General features: G+C 47.7%; 1 protein-coding gene across 2 annotated transcripts in view; it reads left to right on the top strand.

The window, feature by feature from the left end:
* The window catches only part of KSR2 (kinase suppressor of ras 2), a 295,477-nt gene extending 280,747 nt beyond the window's left edge, over window positions 1-14,730 (top strand). For both annotated transcript variants that reach the window (XM_043529547.1, XM_043529546.1), the window contains one exon: window positions 1,900-14,730. In XM_043529547.1, the coding sequence (XP_043385482.1) occupies window positions 1,900-1,906 (7 nt within the window). In that variant the 3' untranslated portion in view covers window positions 1,907-14,730. The remainder of the gene's footprint in view (window positions 1-1,899) is intronic.
* The last annotated feature ends 4,190 nt before the right edge of the window (window positions 14,731-18,920 follow it).

Raw genomic sequence — 18,920 nt, 5'->3', positions numbered from 1 at the left:
CCATGAATTTAGGTGGTTTGACAGGAGTGATGTTAATTGATAGTTCGTGGTGGAAATAGGCAGTAGCTCCAGAGATCTTACAAGGAAGGCCAGAGGTTGATGAACCCGAAGTTGGTAGGTTATGTGCTTGCTTCTTTGCGTTTGGTCATTTAAAAAGCTGCCCTTTAGAGTATTGCACTCACTTTGTCCTTGCTGTGACGGCTGGCAAACTTCTTCTGGCTGGCAGCTTACCCTAATTACTGCAAGTTTGCCCTCTGTTTCTGGTTGCTGTGTTTTTGGGAGATGATGAGTGGGAGAAGATTTCAGATCCGCAGTTGTTTTCTGTCAGAGGTATCTCTCTGGCTCCCTCGTTAAGGAGAGGTTGGCTGCTGCTTGTCTCCTTGGGGTTGCTGCTTCCTCCAGAGCAGTGTCACAGGGTAATGAGAGCGGCATTGTGCACTGTAGTAATGATTTGCTTACCGCTCACCCGCACTCTCCCCCAGCAACTGGTTCCTCATCTCTCTGGGAGGTGGAATTCAGGCAGACCCGAATATGCCTGAGACCACACGGCTGTCCGTCCCCCGCACCCCACCAGTTGCTAAGCCAGCTGTATGCGTGCTGCTGAGGTGAACATGACCAGCTGTTTCCATTCCCCACCCTACTTTGCACATGGACGTGTCTGCATGGGGGGCTTGGGAGAAGGTGGCTGCTAGCCTACACCCAGCCTTTCAGCAGCATGGATCCAACACCTATAACATGATTGTTTATTAATAAACGCACCCCTGACTCACTGTCCTTGGCCTATGGGCTAAGACGACATATGCTGTCAGTTTGATACACGGTATTATACGTCCTCTGGGGACTTCGTGCCCCCCTTGGCAACGGACTAGATGATCTGACAGTTCTCCCCTGACTCTTACGACTGTGATGTGCCTGCTGTGTAATCATCTCTCTGAGACGACGGTCACAGACTGAATGAACAAAAATGTTTCCACGAAGCCCTGCCATGTTTGGGCCCAGATCCTCAAAGGGATCTATGTGCCTAACTCCCATTGATTTATGTTGCCTTCAGATCTTTCAGGGTCTGGGCCCAAACCTCTAGGTGCTAGAGGTAATGCAGATTCTCCCCTTGCTGCCATTGTCAGGCCTAGTAAATCTGCAGCTTTGTATTCCTGCTTATCACCAGTTGCTGGGTAGTGGTGGGTAACGGGGTTCTTGAGTAGCTGTTACGAGAAGGGCAGGATGATTGTGGGAATGGACATGGGGAATCGTGGTCAAAAGCGGTCTTGTAGCTAAGGGTCTGATATGGAATAGAGACCTATAACAGGACTGCCCGGATGCTTGCTGCCGATGTCCTGAAGCAAAGGGGGCATTAGAGATGATAGATCAGGTACTTGGATGCTACGGTAACTGTATAAAAATTTTGTCATTTATCATCGTCTTGTTTACGCAAACACACTGTGTATGTATGGAACAATAGAATTCTACACATGCAGGGCGGGAAGGGACCTCAAGAGGTCTAATCCATCCCTCCGCGCTGAGGCAGGAGATAAAGGGACAACTGCATATACAATTTTCTCCCCCACCAATCTGGGCAAGAAAACATCAAACAATAATGTGAATCTAACTGATATGGGGGTACCCGGGGGGAGGTGCAATTACTTAAGCCGTCTTACCATCTCCATGGTAACTCTCCTTTGCATAAGAACGAATGGACTTGTTGGAACTTTACCTGCCACATGTTCCTTCCATCCAGTGAATAACCCCCAGGTCAGCATGAATCCCCTGATGGGAGTAGGTTAATGTTTGGAGAGGTCTGTTCCATGGTGGGTGGCATCTTGGAGGGAACTGCACTCAGCAGAACATCCAGCTGTCCTTGTTCAGGTGCTGACTGCTGTCTGTCTGGTCTCTCCTCTCCAGGCTGTGACAGACGGAGTTAAGGGACGGTGCCTTTCTCATCCCTTCAGTCCTCCTCCTCCCCTTCCTCTCTCTTTCCTCCATGCACTAAGGAAGACCAGAGGGTACCATGGACTGGGAGCATGGAAGGAATAAAGACACTTCCTGCTGATTCTCTCCCTGTCCCCAGATGCTTACTCACTCTCCAGAATAACCAGCCAGCTTTGGACAGGAGGAACACAGAATAAACAGCCAGGATTGGACAGGAGGAACGCAGAATTCCCAACGGTGGTCTTGAAGGGATCCTAGAGGGAAATGTCTGGAGAGAGAACAGGTTGGAAAGAACAACCACCAAGCGCTGTATAGACTTGTCATGGAGTCCCCCTCCACTCCAGCAAAGGCCGTGAGTGAGGGGGCTGTGAGAGTGTGTGTGTGTGTAATTGATCTTTTGAGATTTTTCTTCTGGTTCATACTGAGCGGGAAGCAACCAGCTTCAGTTGAGCACTGTGGCTTCTGAGACCCCAATCAGCTGTTCAGTGCGAATGTGGGGAATTTGGGGGTTGTTTTCTTCTTTTTTTTAAAGAGGAATCTTGCTGCTCCATCAGTTTATCACTGGAGACTGTGCCTGCTCGGTGGGGAGGGGGGATTTTTCACTGCTATCAGCTGACTCCTGCAGGGAAACGTGTCTGCAGAGACAGTTATGAGAGCCCTGCTCCAACACTGCTCTGCAGAACCTTGATAAACACCTTTCACCTTTCACAAGTGGCTTCTCTACCTCCCACCCACACTCATTCACTCTCATCCTGTCTCTCTCTGCCTCTCCGCATGGCACAGATCCAAATTCATATTCATTTTAACATTTTGCGCTGTCTTGAATCTAACCAGCAAATCTTCCTTTCTTTGCTCCCCAGTGCTGCAGCTTTCCCACTTGTGCCCTCCACCCTCTCCCTGTTTGCCCATGTTATACATGCAGGGGGGTCTGGTTTTCAGGCACATTGTGCACTGCTGAGCAGATGCACCCATGCAAATTGAGGTTCAAGTCCATGCCTGGACCACACACACACACACAAAGTAGGGCTTTGCAGTCAGGCATCTAGCAGGGCATTGGGAAAATGTGTGCTGGCGTGAGGTCTGAAAACAGACCCCAGCATGCAGAGTGCATGTGTGTCTGGATTTTAGAGAGACACAGACAATAGTCTGAAAATTTATGCGAACAAGCCTATGAAACCCTCACATGTCAGTGCATAAACTGAGCGCTAATTTCCTTTGGTTAGAAGGGACTTTCCTTGTGGACAAACCATTCCACAGTTGTCCACCGTGGTTTCTTGCATCTTTTTCTGAAACATCGGGCCCTGGCCACTGTCTGACACTGTCTGACTAGATGGACCACAGGTCTGATGCAGTATGGCTATTCCTGTGTTCCTGTCGTGTTTTTCCCCCCAATGTATTTCTTTGGTGGACTGGATGGTTTAGCGGGTTAGTAATGGAATAGAAGTTTTCACCTCTAGGCCACCTGTTGCAATCCAGACTGGGCTAGTAGTAGGGTGCCAATCCTCCAAGATTGGCCTGGAGTCTCCAGGAATTAAAGATTAAATTTTAATTAAAGATTATGTCATGTGATGAAATCTCCAGGAATATATCCAACCAAAACAGGCCACCCTAGCTAGTAGTGACCAAAAATCACCCCCAGCTGATGGCTGCTTGATGGCCTATGTACAATGAGCTGGTAATCTCAGTTAAGATTGTAAAGACACAAGCTGCAGCCTTGTTTGCAGACACAGCAGCTAGGCCCAGGGTTTGAACAACTCTCTAAACCCTTGGAGCGAATCCCTCCGAGTCAGGGTTGAAGCTCCTTGGTGTGCGATGCTCATAGAGCACCTGTTCTCAAGTTAGCTAGAAAGCTTCCCTTCCCCGGCTGTGAGTCCTGGATTTTTCACAGAGATCACAGCTATTTGTCTGCAACGTTCGCTTCTGCCATCACCTGGGTTCTCTCTGTACCTGCCAGGGAGCGAGATGTGTGGCCTGGATCGTTATCCATTTTTCTGTACATTCCTTTCCTCTTACTCTGCGCTCTCTGAAGAGCTGCTTCATGGTCAGCATCTTAGTGCTCCTGTTTCCACTGGAGTACCACATACCAGTGTTGCTGAATCAGTCAGTTTGGATGGGGCCTTGAGCCCATTACACTAGATATCAAGTGACAGATGAGAGCAAATTGCATTTTCAGGCCTTTATTAAACATAATTACTTGACAGGAACCATCCTGAATCATTTAATTGTGGTATAAATTAGCTTTAATGGGGAGGCGTTACAGGGCTCTGAAAACTAACCCAGTTCTGTTTTATTTCCACGAATTACTTTAACCCACTTTTCTTTATATTGTAACTGGTTTAACCTAAATAAATGATGGTTAAAAACTTACTCAAAACATTACATCTTGGGGGGAAATTCCTTTGATTGTGAGACCATACAACAAAGTGGGCTTGTTCTATTAAATTTGTGTGTGTGTGTGTGTGTGTGTGTCCTAAAACTTAGAGATGGGCACAGTATGTAGGGATTGATTCTGGATCCCAACTTCCTCTAAGTTCAGTACTGTTTGAATGCAGGGCATTTTGCTCAGGCTTGTTTCTAATGCTTTATGGAGGAGAGTTTCAAAATCACTCAGCACTGGACTAACTGTGCTCCCAGTGAAGTCAAGTAAGTGGGAGGTAGTGTGGCCTAGTGGATAGATTTGCTGGACTGGGAGTGCGGAGACCTAGGTTCTATGCCTGGCTCTGCAAGTCCTGCTTGGTGACCTTGGGCAAATCATTTCCCGCTCAGTGCCTCAGTTTCCCCATCTATGAAATGATGGATCTATGATGATTCTGAACTCCTTTGTAAAGTGCTTTGAGATCTACTGATGACAAGTGTTGTTGTTAAAGCATTTCACTGTTGACTTCAATGGGAACAGAATACCTTCTACCAGCTTTACCATGCATAGTCGCACTCTGTCCTGCACTGACTAGGAGTTGTCTGTGAATGGCCAAAGGGTCAAATCTGCCTTTGCTATACCTCTGTACTGCAAATGGAGTGAGCCAGGGCAGCATTTAGCCCTCTGGATGTGAGTTACACACCATGCTAGGCAGCCGCACAGACTGTCCGTCCCTTAAGGCTGATGAGTCTGCAGCTCACTGCTGGGTTGCTTTGCTGTCACCCTAAAACCCACAGAAGAAATAAGTGGGTTCTGTCTTCTCTCTCGGTCGAGAGGTCGCCATGTGATCATGGCTGGGCGCAGTAGCTTCTGTTCCTTGTTCCTCTCCCGTTTCTCACCTCCTAGCATGCAGCAGCAGCTTCATTACACCCAGGGTAGCAAGAGAGCTGTTTTCTCTCAGCCTTGCTTTCTTCACCCCTTTCTCTCTCCCACTTTCCTTGTCCCTTCTTGTGCTGCTCTCCCTTATCCCCCCATCTCTGCAGTCCTCCGTTTATGTGCGTGCATCATGTGCCATAAATGTCATTGCACTAATCCTTGGAGTCTCTCTAAGGAGTTTTCCCCAATGCCGTCTCTGTCTCGGGGTGGAAAATGCAGTCCCTCAAGACTGCGGGAGCAGAGGGGAAGGTTCTTTCCGATCCTTGCTGCAGGGAAAGGCGATGGGTTTGGACTTGTCCATCACTCCGTCCCCTGCTTCCCTTCCACTCAGTACCTGAATTCGGTTCTGGGTTGCTGTCTGTGCATGTGGGACGGGTGGATGGAGCTGCTTGTGCGTGTCTGGGGGAGGAGAGGGGAAAGTGCTTGGAGGTTTTTGTTGAGTTTACATATCTGAGCACAGAGGGGGAGAAATTATATGTTAGTGTCTTGTCTTTATTGACTTTTTTTTTTAATGATGGTTTTGTTTGTAGAGTAATGGCGCAAATAGATTGTTTTGTGCACAAACCAAGAGGTGGTGGGTTCCCTGGACTCCACGTGGTAATAGACACAGTGGCATGCGTGCTTTTCTGACCCTAAAAGAAAAAAGTACGGTGATGCACACAGTGCGTTGTGGTGAAGAGTAAGTAACTCTCTACCCAACCTCAAGCTAAAGGTATCTCAACTTCTCTGATACTGCCTTCATAGTCAGTCACAGAACATTTCCCACGGTGCTTTGAAAGTTCATAAGCAGTCCCTGTATCTAATTTTGTGTTATCTGCCCTGCCCCCTTCTGGTGGAATGGAGTGGTGCAGCGACTCCTCCTCTTTCATATGTTGAGTGGATTGTCATGTTTGAGAAAGGTGCGTTTATTTATACCCTATTGCCTGAAGGACTCTGTTTAGCTACCTGGCTAGGTGCAGCATGGGCTGCAAAAGTTCATTGCCTCCACCAGTGTGCCTCAGCCTTTGCAATGGGCATGGCAGGTTGATCTCTGTGCCCACTCATTGCTCAGCCTTTCTTCTGAGAGCCAACACAGGTGCCAGTTGTGGGAGAGGGGTGCCAGCTCCCTAGGTAGGTGGGCTGACATCACCTTTCGCAGCAGCAGCCAAAGCAGCTTTAGATGGCAATGGCTATAGTTGGCAAGGACTTTCAGCCACTGCTGACTTGGTGACCCTGGAAGTTGACAAGGACCTTTACATGGGTCGGGTGCTAACCAATCCCCAAATATGCTGCTTCTGGTGGTGACTGCCAACTCGCCCCTTTGCAGCAGACGATTGCCATGCAGCTTTGCTCCAGGTCTGGTTCACCCTGAGAGAATGCTGATTCCATTCATCTATTGTCACCCAGGTTTTGGGCATGTACAATGGTTGTCATTAGAAAAGTCAACGGTGGTACCTGACAAAGCTCCATTTTAACTCTGTATATGGAACAGGAGATAACCGTGATGTCCCAGGTTCATGCGTGTTAACCCAGCATGCTCCTCTATAGGCACGCCTCTCGCCAGAGGAGTGCCTTGCAAACTTGAGGAGCTGTGACAGCAGAGGAAAGATCTGGTATCACTAATATTTTCACTGTAACTTGAAAGAGGGAGCCAAGCTAAATTTCTGGCTGTGTCATTAGCTGTTCCATGGCGCGTGTAGGGGGAAAGGATTGATTATATTGTAATGACAGCCCGTGTTTTCTGTTAGACGGGAGGCTGTACTGGCAGCACAGGATTTAATGGATGGGACGCATCCATTCCTCTCCTCTGTCTCAGATTATTTATGCCCCCTATCATGCTGTTCAGCTGCCTCCTAGATCATTGGGAAAGCTAATCTGGAATCCAGCTTCAGAAATCAGAGTCTGCCCAGAAAGGCCATTTTGTTCCTATTAAACCATTTTAATTTAAAATTTGATGGGACTTCAGAGCCCAAGAATTAACCAATGGAACAGGCCAGAGAGATATAATAGTTGGAGGGACTATGGACCAAACTCTGTCTTGACATTAGGGAATGCAACTTTCCTTGGCATCAACAGGAGTTGTGCTCGCTTATGCAAGAGCTCAGTTTGGCCCTGTGTGTACAATGTGCTGCTGGGTGGAGAGATGCAGAGGTGCAGCAATTGTCCTGAGGACTCCTGCACTTGAGTGACTTCCTGAAGAAACGTCTCAACGCCTTTAGCCACTTGCCTACAAGAATTTCACCATAATGCAGCAGACCCCTCATCTGTTTTATCAGCCGGCTGAGACCTGAGCAAATGAACCGTTCAGATGGTAATTGGCTAGAGGAAGGGCAGGTTTGTTCATACATTAGCTCCAACGTCTATGTAAAAGGCTTGCACCCTGAGGAGCTCACTACAATCACATGATAGCGAGCCAGAAGAGTCAAGTTTCTTGTAGCATATTTTGGGATGGAAGATGAGGAACCTGTGGGTGGCCATGTACCTAGCCATTCTTCTTTTCTGCAGGGAGCCTACCCTGTTACTCTCTTCCCATCCTGTCCTCAAAGGCAGTTCAGATAGGAGACCAAAATGGAATGTGTTTTATGCAAAATAAAGTTCTATATCAAAGACAACCCTAGATCAAGTACATAAAAGATTGTTACAAGGAGGAGGGAGAGGAATTGTTCTTCTCAACCTCTGAGGATAGCACAAGAAGGAATGGGCTTAAATTGCAGCAAGGGAGGTTTAGGTTGGACATTAGGAAAAACTTCCCAACTGTCAGGTTGGTTAAGCATGGGAATAAATTGCCTAGGGAGGTTGTAGAATCTCCATCATTGGAGATTTTTAAGAGCAAACACCGGTCAGGGATGGTCTAGGTAATTGTTAGTCCTGCCTTGAGTGCAGGGGACTGGACTAGATGACCTCTCAAGGTCCCTTCCGGTCCCATGATTCTATGATCAGCATCTAGTTTGAGTGGAAATGTGCCCATGCGCCCACCCTCTAATTTGGACTTTGGAAAGCCCCTGAATGGCTTGTCAAACTGTGGCTAGATAACATCTGGTTTGCACATGTCACTTATTAGGATGGAAGGCATGGATCTTTCCAGTAGCACTAGATTTTGCATTCATTAGGGTGAGGGGAGCAGGGTATGAAGCCATCAAAAGCTCATTAGAGAAGTTCTGTTTGCTCTGTGCTTACCCTAGTTTAACAGACCATTATTCAGCTAAACGACTGCAGCTTCCTCCCCAGTTTGTGGGCTGTCCCCAAAGACATATACACTTAAGGTGTACATCAAAATTAACCAGTCTGCCTGTCTTCTTCCAGTTGAACGGTTGAACTAGAGGCTTGGGAGAATGCTGCCTTCTGACCTGGCTGCCTGTAAGGTGTGTTGTCATTCACTGACCATGCCAGCGAGCATCGTGCCTGGCCCTGGTCTAGGAAGACTGAGGGCACTAAGTGAGCTGATAGGCCTTGTCCATCTCTGCTTTCTACTGCTGTGAAAAATCGGAATCCCGTTATGTGCCCCCACGTCTTCCGTCCCAAACTTGGCAGGCCCGGATAAAATGTGATGTACTGAAAACACCCCACTCCTGTCCCCCATTTCTGTTTTGAGAGAGGCTACAGCGAAAAAGTCCAGTTCCCCCTCTGTGGGCCAGTGTGTTTGCACAGATTAAATGAGGTTGCTGGGAGATTAACGCCAGATTCAGGGTGTATTAACAGAGAGGAGTGAATAATCCAGCCAGAAAATCAATGTTAGCCTCTTTCTGCTCTCACAGTGGGTCTGCTCGGAAGACCAAACCTCACCTTTTTGAACATTCTGAGAGCAGGTAGGTGCACCATGGACTCTCCTTTTGATGGATGGGAAGTCATTGTGCCCCTATCCCTAAAGCAGGGTGCTACCGAGAAGAGTTCCCCAGGGGCACCATGACCTAAGCACAGGGACAGTCTCTTTTTGGCTCTACAGGAGCAACAGGGCTCTTCTTATCATGCGTTCTCTGGCCATTGCTGCCCAAGCATCTGGGCACTTCAAATCTTGATGATACTTCTTAATAAACGTCCCTTGCACTCTGCAACAAAAATATCTCCAGTTGTTTCCTCCATATCTTTCCTGCTTTTTTCCCTCGTGATAACGTCTCACCCGGGCCATGAGCAGCGAAGGCTGTTGCACAATAGTGTAGATGAAAAAATAGCTGCCCTGTATTTATCATAAATTAGCTCCGAAGAGCAGCGTCTTTCCTCCATTCAGCCCAGCAACAATTGTTTATGCAAACGTGTTATTTGCATCATGCTTTCTTATTTTTGAAAGTCTTAATTATTAAAAAACAACTCTTTTTTTTTTTTTCATTCTTTGTTTTTTAATCCCAGCTTTGTGTATCATTTTTTTTTCCGGTTTAAAAATATCCAGCCCGTCAGCGCGGAGAGAATGTAGGAGAAAATCTCCACAATGCCATGTAATAGGAGATCCGAAGGAGCAAGGAAGTTCATCCGGTTGCTCAGTTTAGCTGTGCAGGCTCTGGTGGAGACATGGGTTATTTACAGAAGTGTCTTGTGACTGCAGAGTGGCGATGAGCCCAAAATAAACCCCAGATCCAGTTCACAACTTCAGACCACCTTTTTAGGGAGCCATATCAAAGTAGGCTAAGATTTAGGAAGGTTCCGATCTGGATTTTGCAGCCCCAAGTTCAGGAGTGTTCTGGTGTGAAGTTTAATTTCAGTCCATTTTCGAGAGATGGGTCTGAATGCTCTGTTACGCTAAGAGCCCTGTACACTGCTCTGGCAATGTTAAGTTGTCAGTTACATTCTAAGAACTCCAGCCAGGAAATTCAGGTCAGGAGAGATCTGAGTTTGGGTCCCACCTTTTGACAGCACATTTCAGGGATGGGCAAATGGCATCAAATGTAGTAAGAACTCATCTGAAATCTTCCCTAAATATGAACTGAAACGTGGGTCATTGCAGGGGGAATTTCCATGATCTCTTTTGGATGTGGGGTACGAGACTGCAGTGGGATCTTGTACGTTGGTTTTGCCAGCCACAGTCACTGCATGATACAGACCTGGCTGACCCCAGAAGATGTTTGCAAAGGCAGAATAGAAAAGTGGCAGTCGTAACGCTTTATAAACAAACAACGCAATGCTCTGGCTCACCAAAAAAGCAGTTTGTTTTGTTTTCTTCAGCCCATCTTGCAACAAACGGGGGAAAAAAGTATAATGTGAGTTGAAGTAACTATATTCTTTCACTTTCCTGAGTACTAAAATTTCACCAGTATTTAGGGAGAAACCAACCTCTTTTCCTAACAATACCCTCCATAATCAATCCATCAATCAACATCTTGCATGTGACTAAGCAGGAATTGCGGTCAACCTTGTCTGATTATTTGTTCTCTTGAAAGTAGCACAAAGTTAAAATAGATTTCCAAGACTTCCCCATTTTGGGGCAATCTTCCAGTTCACAGGAGAGGTTCCCTAAAAAACCCATGATCATCCTGGTGCTCTAATTTGAAAAAATAATAAAATATCCTTTTGGTATAGAATTTTCTCTTACATGACTACCCTGGCTATTGGGTGACCCCCCCCCCCCCCCAGACAGTATTTTCAATAGTGGTTTTTTAATTAAAAAAAAAAAAAAAAAAAAAAGCCAGAGCTCCACTTCCAGTATGTATGTTTTGGCTATTAGGTGCCACAGTTCCAGTTCTGAACAGCAGCTCCTCACTTCTCAGTGGGAATCTTTCTTTAAGAAGAGAATTCAGAGGAAAGGTGACTTTTACGCTCCTTAATGCTTAAGATTTAAAGTGGGAGAAAAAGGAACTAGATGAATTAGAAAGACAGCTCTACCGTTCACGCCCAACACTGGTTAATTTTTAATCACCGTTTACTACAGGTACCCAGGTATCATGTACCACCACAAGACATCTGGGGCAAGCATGCAATCGCTCCTGTGGCTGTTATAATCATCTGGTGTTACTGCCGTGTTTTCCACAGGCAATGAGGTCCCTTTTCAGAGCACCACGGAGGCAAGGATTGAAAAGACCTTTCAGCTCATCCGGTGCACAGCCTTGCCAGGGCAATTCCCTAAAGCATGTCTTCTAATGCTATGGTCCAGCCATGGGTGACAATTTCTGAGCAACAGAGCTTCCCTTGGGGAACTCTTCCATGGTGCCCAGTATAGACTGCAATAGCCCAGGGATAGTCACCAGGGCGCAGTAAAGAGGGAGGGGCTACTGCTCCCTCCTCATGACAGAGGTGCCTTTCAGTATATGGCCCAAAAGTGCACTGGTCTCTCTCTTTGCTGCTAAATCTCATTTCAACATCTGCTGTCCCCCACGCGCTCTCTCAGCATTAATGGAAGCCTTAGATATACCGGGCCAGATTTACCCCTGGTGCAGCTCCTTTTGAATCTGGGCCGTAATCATGGATGAAACTCCCTGCCCCCCCCCCCCTTTTCCCCCTGGGCCAAATTTTGCTCTAAATTGTTCCAGTGCAACCTGCTGAGATGCATGGGTGTACATGAGCCGAGGGTCTGGCCCCACTTCTTTGGCTCGCTAGTCTTTGAGCCCCAGCTGACGTGCCCCGGCAGTTGGAGAGTCTGCATCCAGGAGCTAACGCTGCAGATGAATAATGCCTGAGTGCGGCCAGCAGCTCCAGTGCTTGCTGTCTGGGTGACTGTATGGTGACCCGGAGAGGTGTGGTGACTCAGCGGTTGGTCAGTCCCAACTGCAAAGTGATGGTGACTCGTCTCCCCCTTCCCACCGCCCCATTTACTGCAGCTGCTGGGAGGAAAGTTTACTTCTCGTCAGAAAGCCTTTGTACGTCCTGGCTCAGGCACAAATGTTCTCCTCTCTCTGCACACCCTGCACTCCCATTAGCGTTAATAGGAACTGTGTGTGTGCAACCGGAGCACAATAGACCCCCGAAGTGTCATCTCATAAACAAGACGACACCGCAAATGGCTGCAGACTCTCGGAATGGGTTTTACGCTCATCGGAGCATGGCTGGCACAGGCCCTTCTGCTCTGTTTTCTTCCCCCGGCTCTTGCTAGGGGACAGGCTTAGTAGCCTGTAACTGCTTAAGTGACAAAGTTTTGCCCATTTATCGCGAGGGGATCAGCAAATGCTGATGCTAAGTGATAATAGTCACCTCATTTGCTCTCCGGTGCTAGCTAGACATGGGCTGTGGCATTGCTCGTTGACTAGGCCAACTGGCATTGGTTTGCTGGGCACACTGGAAACAAGCAGGGGATCACTGGGTCCATCCAACCCACTCGCTGGCCTTTGATGCCAGCTCTATATTTCCGTAGCGGACGTGCCTATGTTCTGGGGATGTTTTTGTCAGTAGGAACCTTTTAGCCAGTTTTCCATGGCATTGCAGCATGGAGAGAAATGCACCCAGCTGGCAGTTTGGCTGTCCATGGTCCCCCGGGTCAGTTGGATCCCTGGGGAATTGGCCAGAACAGCCATATTCAAGCCTGTTATCAACACTTTTTCTTATGTAAATATTCCTGGGCTCAATTCTCTGCTGATATAACTCACATGATTTGTACCTGGAGGCAGCGTGGCCTAGTGGATAGCATGCTGGACTAGGAGCCAGGAGCTCTAGGTTCTAGTCTGGGCTCTGGCCTGCTGGATGACCATTTCACTGATCTGTGCCTCGGTTTCCCCCTTTGTAATATGAGAGTGATGATACTGACCTCCTTTGGAGCTCTACAGATGACAAGTGCTATCGAAGAGCTGGTTATTATTATTATGTATGTGTATATATAGAAAGAGCCCTATATATATATATATATATATATATATATATATATATATATATATATATATATATATATATGTGTGTGTGTGTATACACACACACACATATAGGGCTCTTTCTAGTTTGATCCAGCAAGACTGTGCATATAATAGGGGAAGATGGGCGTCGCAGAGTATACACACCCAATTCCATGAGTCTTCCCGAAATATCAGCGTGCCTTTGAAGCCATTTTGCTGCAACAGCTTCCTACATAAGCTGCTAGGGGCTGGGGAGGACCGGGTCATAGCAGCACCCACTGGGGGTAGTCCAAAAGCAATCCAGTCAGTCCTTCTGTCCCGCCCCTTCCCTCCTACTCAAAACACACACACCAGGAGTGTCGCTAGCAGTTGGAAATGTGCACGCCCACGAAATGAGTCTTTCCCCCCTCAGCATATCCATAACTTCCCAAGGCAGACCTGCCATTACCCCCAGTGGGCCCAGTCCCTCGCTCACACAACTCCCATTGACTCCCTGAGTTCAAGATGAGCCCATTGCATGCAAGTCAGGGAGATCTGCCTGTGTGTTCGTTAAAGGTCCAGTTAAGGACCAAAAGGACCTGCTACTTGCTGGGGGAAGTGTAGTCCCCTAGCAAATAAAAAGTCCCCCTGCAACATGCATGGTGTATGAATCCTGGATTCATGTCAAGTGAAATTCAGTCCCTGCAGAGCCCACACAAAGACTAGGTCACTAGGGGCTCTGTGAGACTGAAGTGGTGCGAAGACTGTCCTGCTCTTTGGACTGGGGCGAGTACCACCCATTAGACCCTTACGCGGTCAGAAGTACGTCTGGCTATCTTTTTTTAAATTTTTTTAGATGCTGAAGTATCCGCTCTCTGGAACACCATTTCTTAATCTGCCCCAGTTAAATCAAAGCAATGACCGGTTTCAAAGTGGAGGGCTAACTGCTGAGAGAAAGACAAGTGAAGATAGCACTTGGGTTAGTGCATCTCGGCTGTCATGGAAAATGAGCATACATGCTCTCTGGGTAGCACTGCAGAACGCAAAAGCCCTGTGTCTATTGCCGGATCCTCAGCCATTTTCTTTATGCGTCAATCTGCTTGCTGTGGCCACTGCTTAAGTCCACACCTGTGACAAGCACTTGGCATGTTTGATTTTATTCCTTTTCTTTGTTTGTTTTCGTTTTGCAAATAGTGACTTTTTGGAAATTTTGTCAGTTGCAAAAGCCTTCTTATTTCCTTTCTCTGTCCAGTACGCTGTTACATTTTCCTGTACATAAAGTATATATAAATATATATACATATCTATCTATATGTATGTATAGAGATATATACATACATATATAACAAACTCTAAATCCTGTACAGTTTCAAACCGAACTTGATGGCCTGCTTTGTTTTCTGTATGTTAGTTATGACTGTTGCAGAATGAGCTGAGATAAAGAGTTTTAATTTTTTGTTTCCCTCTTTTGTTTTGTTTGGTTTTTATAAATATATATAAATATATATATTTTGTTGTTGTTGTTGCAAAATTCTCGTCACTGGAAGAGAACAATTTGATTCTGGTGCAAAAAAAAAAAAGCTTAACTGAAAAGGCACGCTGGATCTCACTGATGTAAATTTGTACAGGAACATTTATAAAGTTTTCTACACTTTAAGAAAGTATTTATAATTTCAGCTGTCTGAGTGCGAATCTCTGTGAACTGCAGAACCGGTTAGCCATTTGTTCCTGTGTTTTTTTTTGTGTGCAGTGTTTGGTGAGGTAACAGTGTATGAATTATTTATGCCAATAAAGACTTTGAAAACTATTGCATCACATGGTCGTATGGGTCTGTGTCCCTTCTGGGTCTAGAGCTCCCGGCTAGGCATCTGTGCTGCTCGTATTCACATGTGGCGCTCCTACGGTATCTGAGAACACTCGAATACCTCCCCCCACCCCGCCAACCGCCAACTATCTCAGGCTAGATCTTCACTGCTGAGTCAACATAGCAAGATCACTATAAAATCCTAGTGGAGACAAGGCCCAGACACGACTTTACCTCACTGTACCTAGTCGAGGTCACCTCACTACCCCCTTCCCCCACACATGCTATTTACCTTGACTAGCTACATCAAGGAAAGAACAAAAACTGGCTCTGCCTTGCCTCCACCAGGATTTGACAGCCAGCTCACGTCAGCAGTCTCGATGCACTACACACATCCCATGTTTTGCAGTGTGGCCATAATCCCAGGCTCTCACACACAAAACTAACTCCCGGCACCCACACATACTACCACGCAAATGCGCCCAGCAGGCTGCGTTAAGAACCAGACCCTTTCCCTTCGCAGGTAAATCTTCATTCCTCTTCTCATGCAGCCCCGCATATGCCTTGCAGTAAACAGTGTAATTAATCCGCACTTAAGGCAACCAGACAAAGTGCTGAGTGACAATCCAACTCGCTTAGGAAGGAGGGCTTCAGAACGTTGCCTGGTCATGCCAAACATGGTCAGACCGAACATGGTCATGCCAGTAGAATCCCTGAGGGGGCCTGTGCAACTCCCTACCCCGGCAATACTGACAGACACTGGGACCGAACGAGGACGTCAAGCTTATGCCTCTTGTTCCATTTTGTGTGTGTTTTAATTATGCAGCACACTGGGGGAGGGGGGCTTTTGAAAGGGACTTATGGACGTTAATGTTCCTACGTCCCCTGGAAATTCAATAGGAATTGGGTGTCCAAATCCTGTAGATGCCTTGGAAATCTCAGCCTAAATGTGCACAGTGCTTTACAGACCCAGATAGTAGACGCCCCTGCGGTGCTGAGCTATTTTCCTAGCTAGGTAAATCCTCCCTAGGAGTTAGTGCCCTTAAGTCATAAGCAGTGCTGAGGTGAGTGGGAGTTATCTCCTGGGGGGTGCTGATAGTGGACCAAATGAAGCCCAGGCTGCTAGTGACCCAAAGCCGTTACCTTCTGTTGGCTATTTGCAGCTTGTGAGTGTGCCACATTGTTCCTTGGTCTCTTAACCACCAACACACACCAGATTGTCACCCTTTCACCGTGAGTGTGTTTATTCTTCGCTTACAAAGTATAACACAGCACGTTGCAGGCTTGCAGCCAGAGGGGTCTTCCATGCAGCCTTCGCTCCTCAGCCCAGGCTCTCCCTGTGTGGTCCTCTGCTTCCTGGTCCCACTCACTGAGCCAATTGCCCCATTAGCCCAGCAGTTGTCACCCATGTGTCAGCAATCCCCAACAGAAACTGGTTAATTGGCTTCAGTTAAGCCTGCACTCTTCCCAGGGCTGCCCTGTCGCGCTACCTACGTGGCAATGAGAGTGGGGTTCACGGGGCTGTTTGTCAGTGAACACGCAACACACACCTCTCTCACGTGTGCACACGCAACCAATACCCTTGTGACCAGTCACAACAAGGGGGCTAAGGACTGATTGGGCCATGGGAATTCTGTTCCCTTTCCATCCTTACTCCAGGTGCTCACCACGCCCCATAGGCTGTCAGATCAGCATAAAACTCGTGGCATTTTTGACACACTAGACAGTGCAGAAGCTGTGCTCAATCTAGTCTAAGGATCTTTGCTGCCCTAAAGGTCCCTCCAGTATAAGGCTCTGGATTCCACCTCTATCGATGACTATGGGAAACAGCCCTCCCTTGAAAATCAGCACGCAGGATTGTGCTGAAAGATGAGTTACACAAACTCCGCAGAGTTGAGCGCTTGATGCCCTTACTTCTACATAGAGATGGCCCTGAATCGAAACCCCAGCTCCCAACACCCAGACTCATGATAGGAGCACAGGAATCCCTATAATATATCAGACCAGTGAGCCATCTGTTGCCATATCCTGTCTCCAGGGGCCAGTACCAGTTGCTTCCAGAGGGAGGTGCTTTTAATAACAAACTATGGACTAACTTTCCCATATCCTAACCCTACCCTGAGCTTTGGAATCTGACCCTGGAGCTAAAATTTGTAGCTTGCTCCTGTTGCTATAATGGGACAGTACAAAGACCCAATATCTAAACATCCCCCAAACGTTAGAGAGTTCAAAATCTGGATCCAGAATGTTGTGACGTGGGCTCATTTCTCCTGGAGACCCTGCTCAAATCTTGCTGTGTTCCTGAGTACGCCGGTGAGGGATGAAGGAAAGGAACAATGGAGCACCCCAAGGTGCCACATGCCTGAAGTCTCTCTGGACAGCCCTCATGCTTTGTGGAAAAACCAAATGAAAGTTGAGCCCCTCACCTTGCTTTTTGTAGATGAGCTGAGTAGCCTCCACCAGCAACAATCACTAGATCTAATTTTTTGTTGTTTGATCCCAGGCTCATCCCTAATGGTGCCTTTTTGCCTTAACACCAAAGAATATCTAGCATGGCCCAGGGCGTCTAACGGCTGCCTGTGTTCTCTAAAATGCACCTTCAACTGTCCTACTGATGCCCTAAAAAGATTAAGCAGAACAAATGATCAGTGCAAGCAGAACATCCGCTGTCCTCCTAGTCTCATGTTAAAGTTGGACTCATCCACCAGCACTTGTCCCCTCTTGGCAGTGGGTTTCTAGGGATCTTGAACCCCAGTGTTGTGTGAACTGAGAAAAGCACCCCCACCCCCACCCCCCAGCCTTTCATGGCATCCAGTGCAAAGAAAGGAATAACATGCTTGACCTTCTCTCAAACCTCCAGAGAATCAGCTGTTTGGTGTTAGATGATGCCGATGATCATTCATTGTGAACATTTGGACAGGAGCAGCAGGAGAGACCACCGCCAAAGACGCCAGAGCCATGAAAATTATGGGCCGGTTACTCAGACAAATTCTGTTGTTCCCCACAATTATAGAATTTGGGGAGCCCATATGTATTGGAGAATGTGTGTTACACCACAACTACAGAATGCATCACAGCTGAACCCTGGTGCACCACTGCCAGTCAGGGAGAGAGGCTGAAGGGGGGAAGGTGAGAGCAGGGGAACAGGAACCAGTGGGGATGGGTGGGGGAGAAATGCTACCAGCTCTGTTGGGGAATGTTTCCCTCTGAATTGCAGCTCATCATGGCCTGGCACCATTATAGGGCAACTGAGTCTCCAAGCATCTTCCTCCCAGTTTGCTTGCGTCCCTCAGGCTGTTACTACAAGGCCAACATAACTCTGCAAAACAGCCCATTGAGCAAGCAGCGCTGGCTTCAGCTGCCACGTTTGCCCTGGACCTGTGGCGCTGCTCTGGGTCATTAACCTTGCGGTATGCAACGAAAATCACAGCCCTTCCTGTGCTCGTCACCAGCGCCCCAGTAAAGGTAAAACATTCGCCTCTCGCTGCTCATTACCCATGAATGCTCAGCATATGCTGTCGTCAGTACGTCTCCTCCTGAAAGCCTTGGGGAGCCATTAAGCCTCACACGCCTGGGGAGGTCTTTAGTCCCATTTTAGGGCTGGGAAAGTGAGGCACAGCGGGTGGCGTGAGTAACCCAAGGTCACACGGCAAGGCCGTGGCACAGCTGACATTAAAGCGCAGGAGGCCTCTATGCAAGAGAGGGACATTGAATTTCAAAGGTAGCAAAATGTGCCCGAGATGAATGTGCCCCTGTCTCGTGCGTGCTGCCCACAGGGGTTCGGCACACCTCAGCAGCTCCCTGGTGTCTTGGAAGGGCTGGTATGGGATTCCCAACCACTGGCCTCCACTCCGCCCCCAAAGGTGCATGCTGTAGGGGGTATAGGCATCCAAGCAGCAGGAGGGAAGGGGCGGTAACTGTAGGAATCCAGTCTCTGTGTGGTCGTTCCTCAGGGCGTGTGTGGGGAAGAAGCCTGTAGCTGCTTTATCTTTTGTTCCGCAGCAGCTCTGCCAGACTGGAGCCTGGCCCATCCCTGAGGACAGAGGAATGGCAGGCCAATTTTTCAGGGTTTAAATGCCCAACTTTAGAAACCCACTTCTGACAATGCTGGCCTGTGTTCCCAGGTTTCACTGCTGGGCCCCGAGCCCTTCCTTCTGATACCCAGATGGGCTCGGGTTGGGAGGTGGGCTGGGCT

The sequence above is a fragment of the Chelonia mydas genome, chromosome 15 (genome assembly GCF_015237465.2).
Source record: "Chelonia mydas isolate rCheMyd1 chromosome 15, rCheMyd1.pri.v2, whole genome shotgun sequence".
In the NCBI taxonomy this organism is placed as follows: Eukaryota; Metazoa; Chordata; order Testudines; family Cheloniidae; genus Chelonia; species Chelonia mydas.
This window is presented reverse-complemented; position numbering and strand designations above follow the sequence as displayed.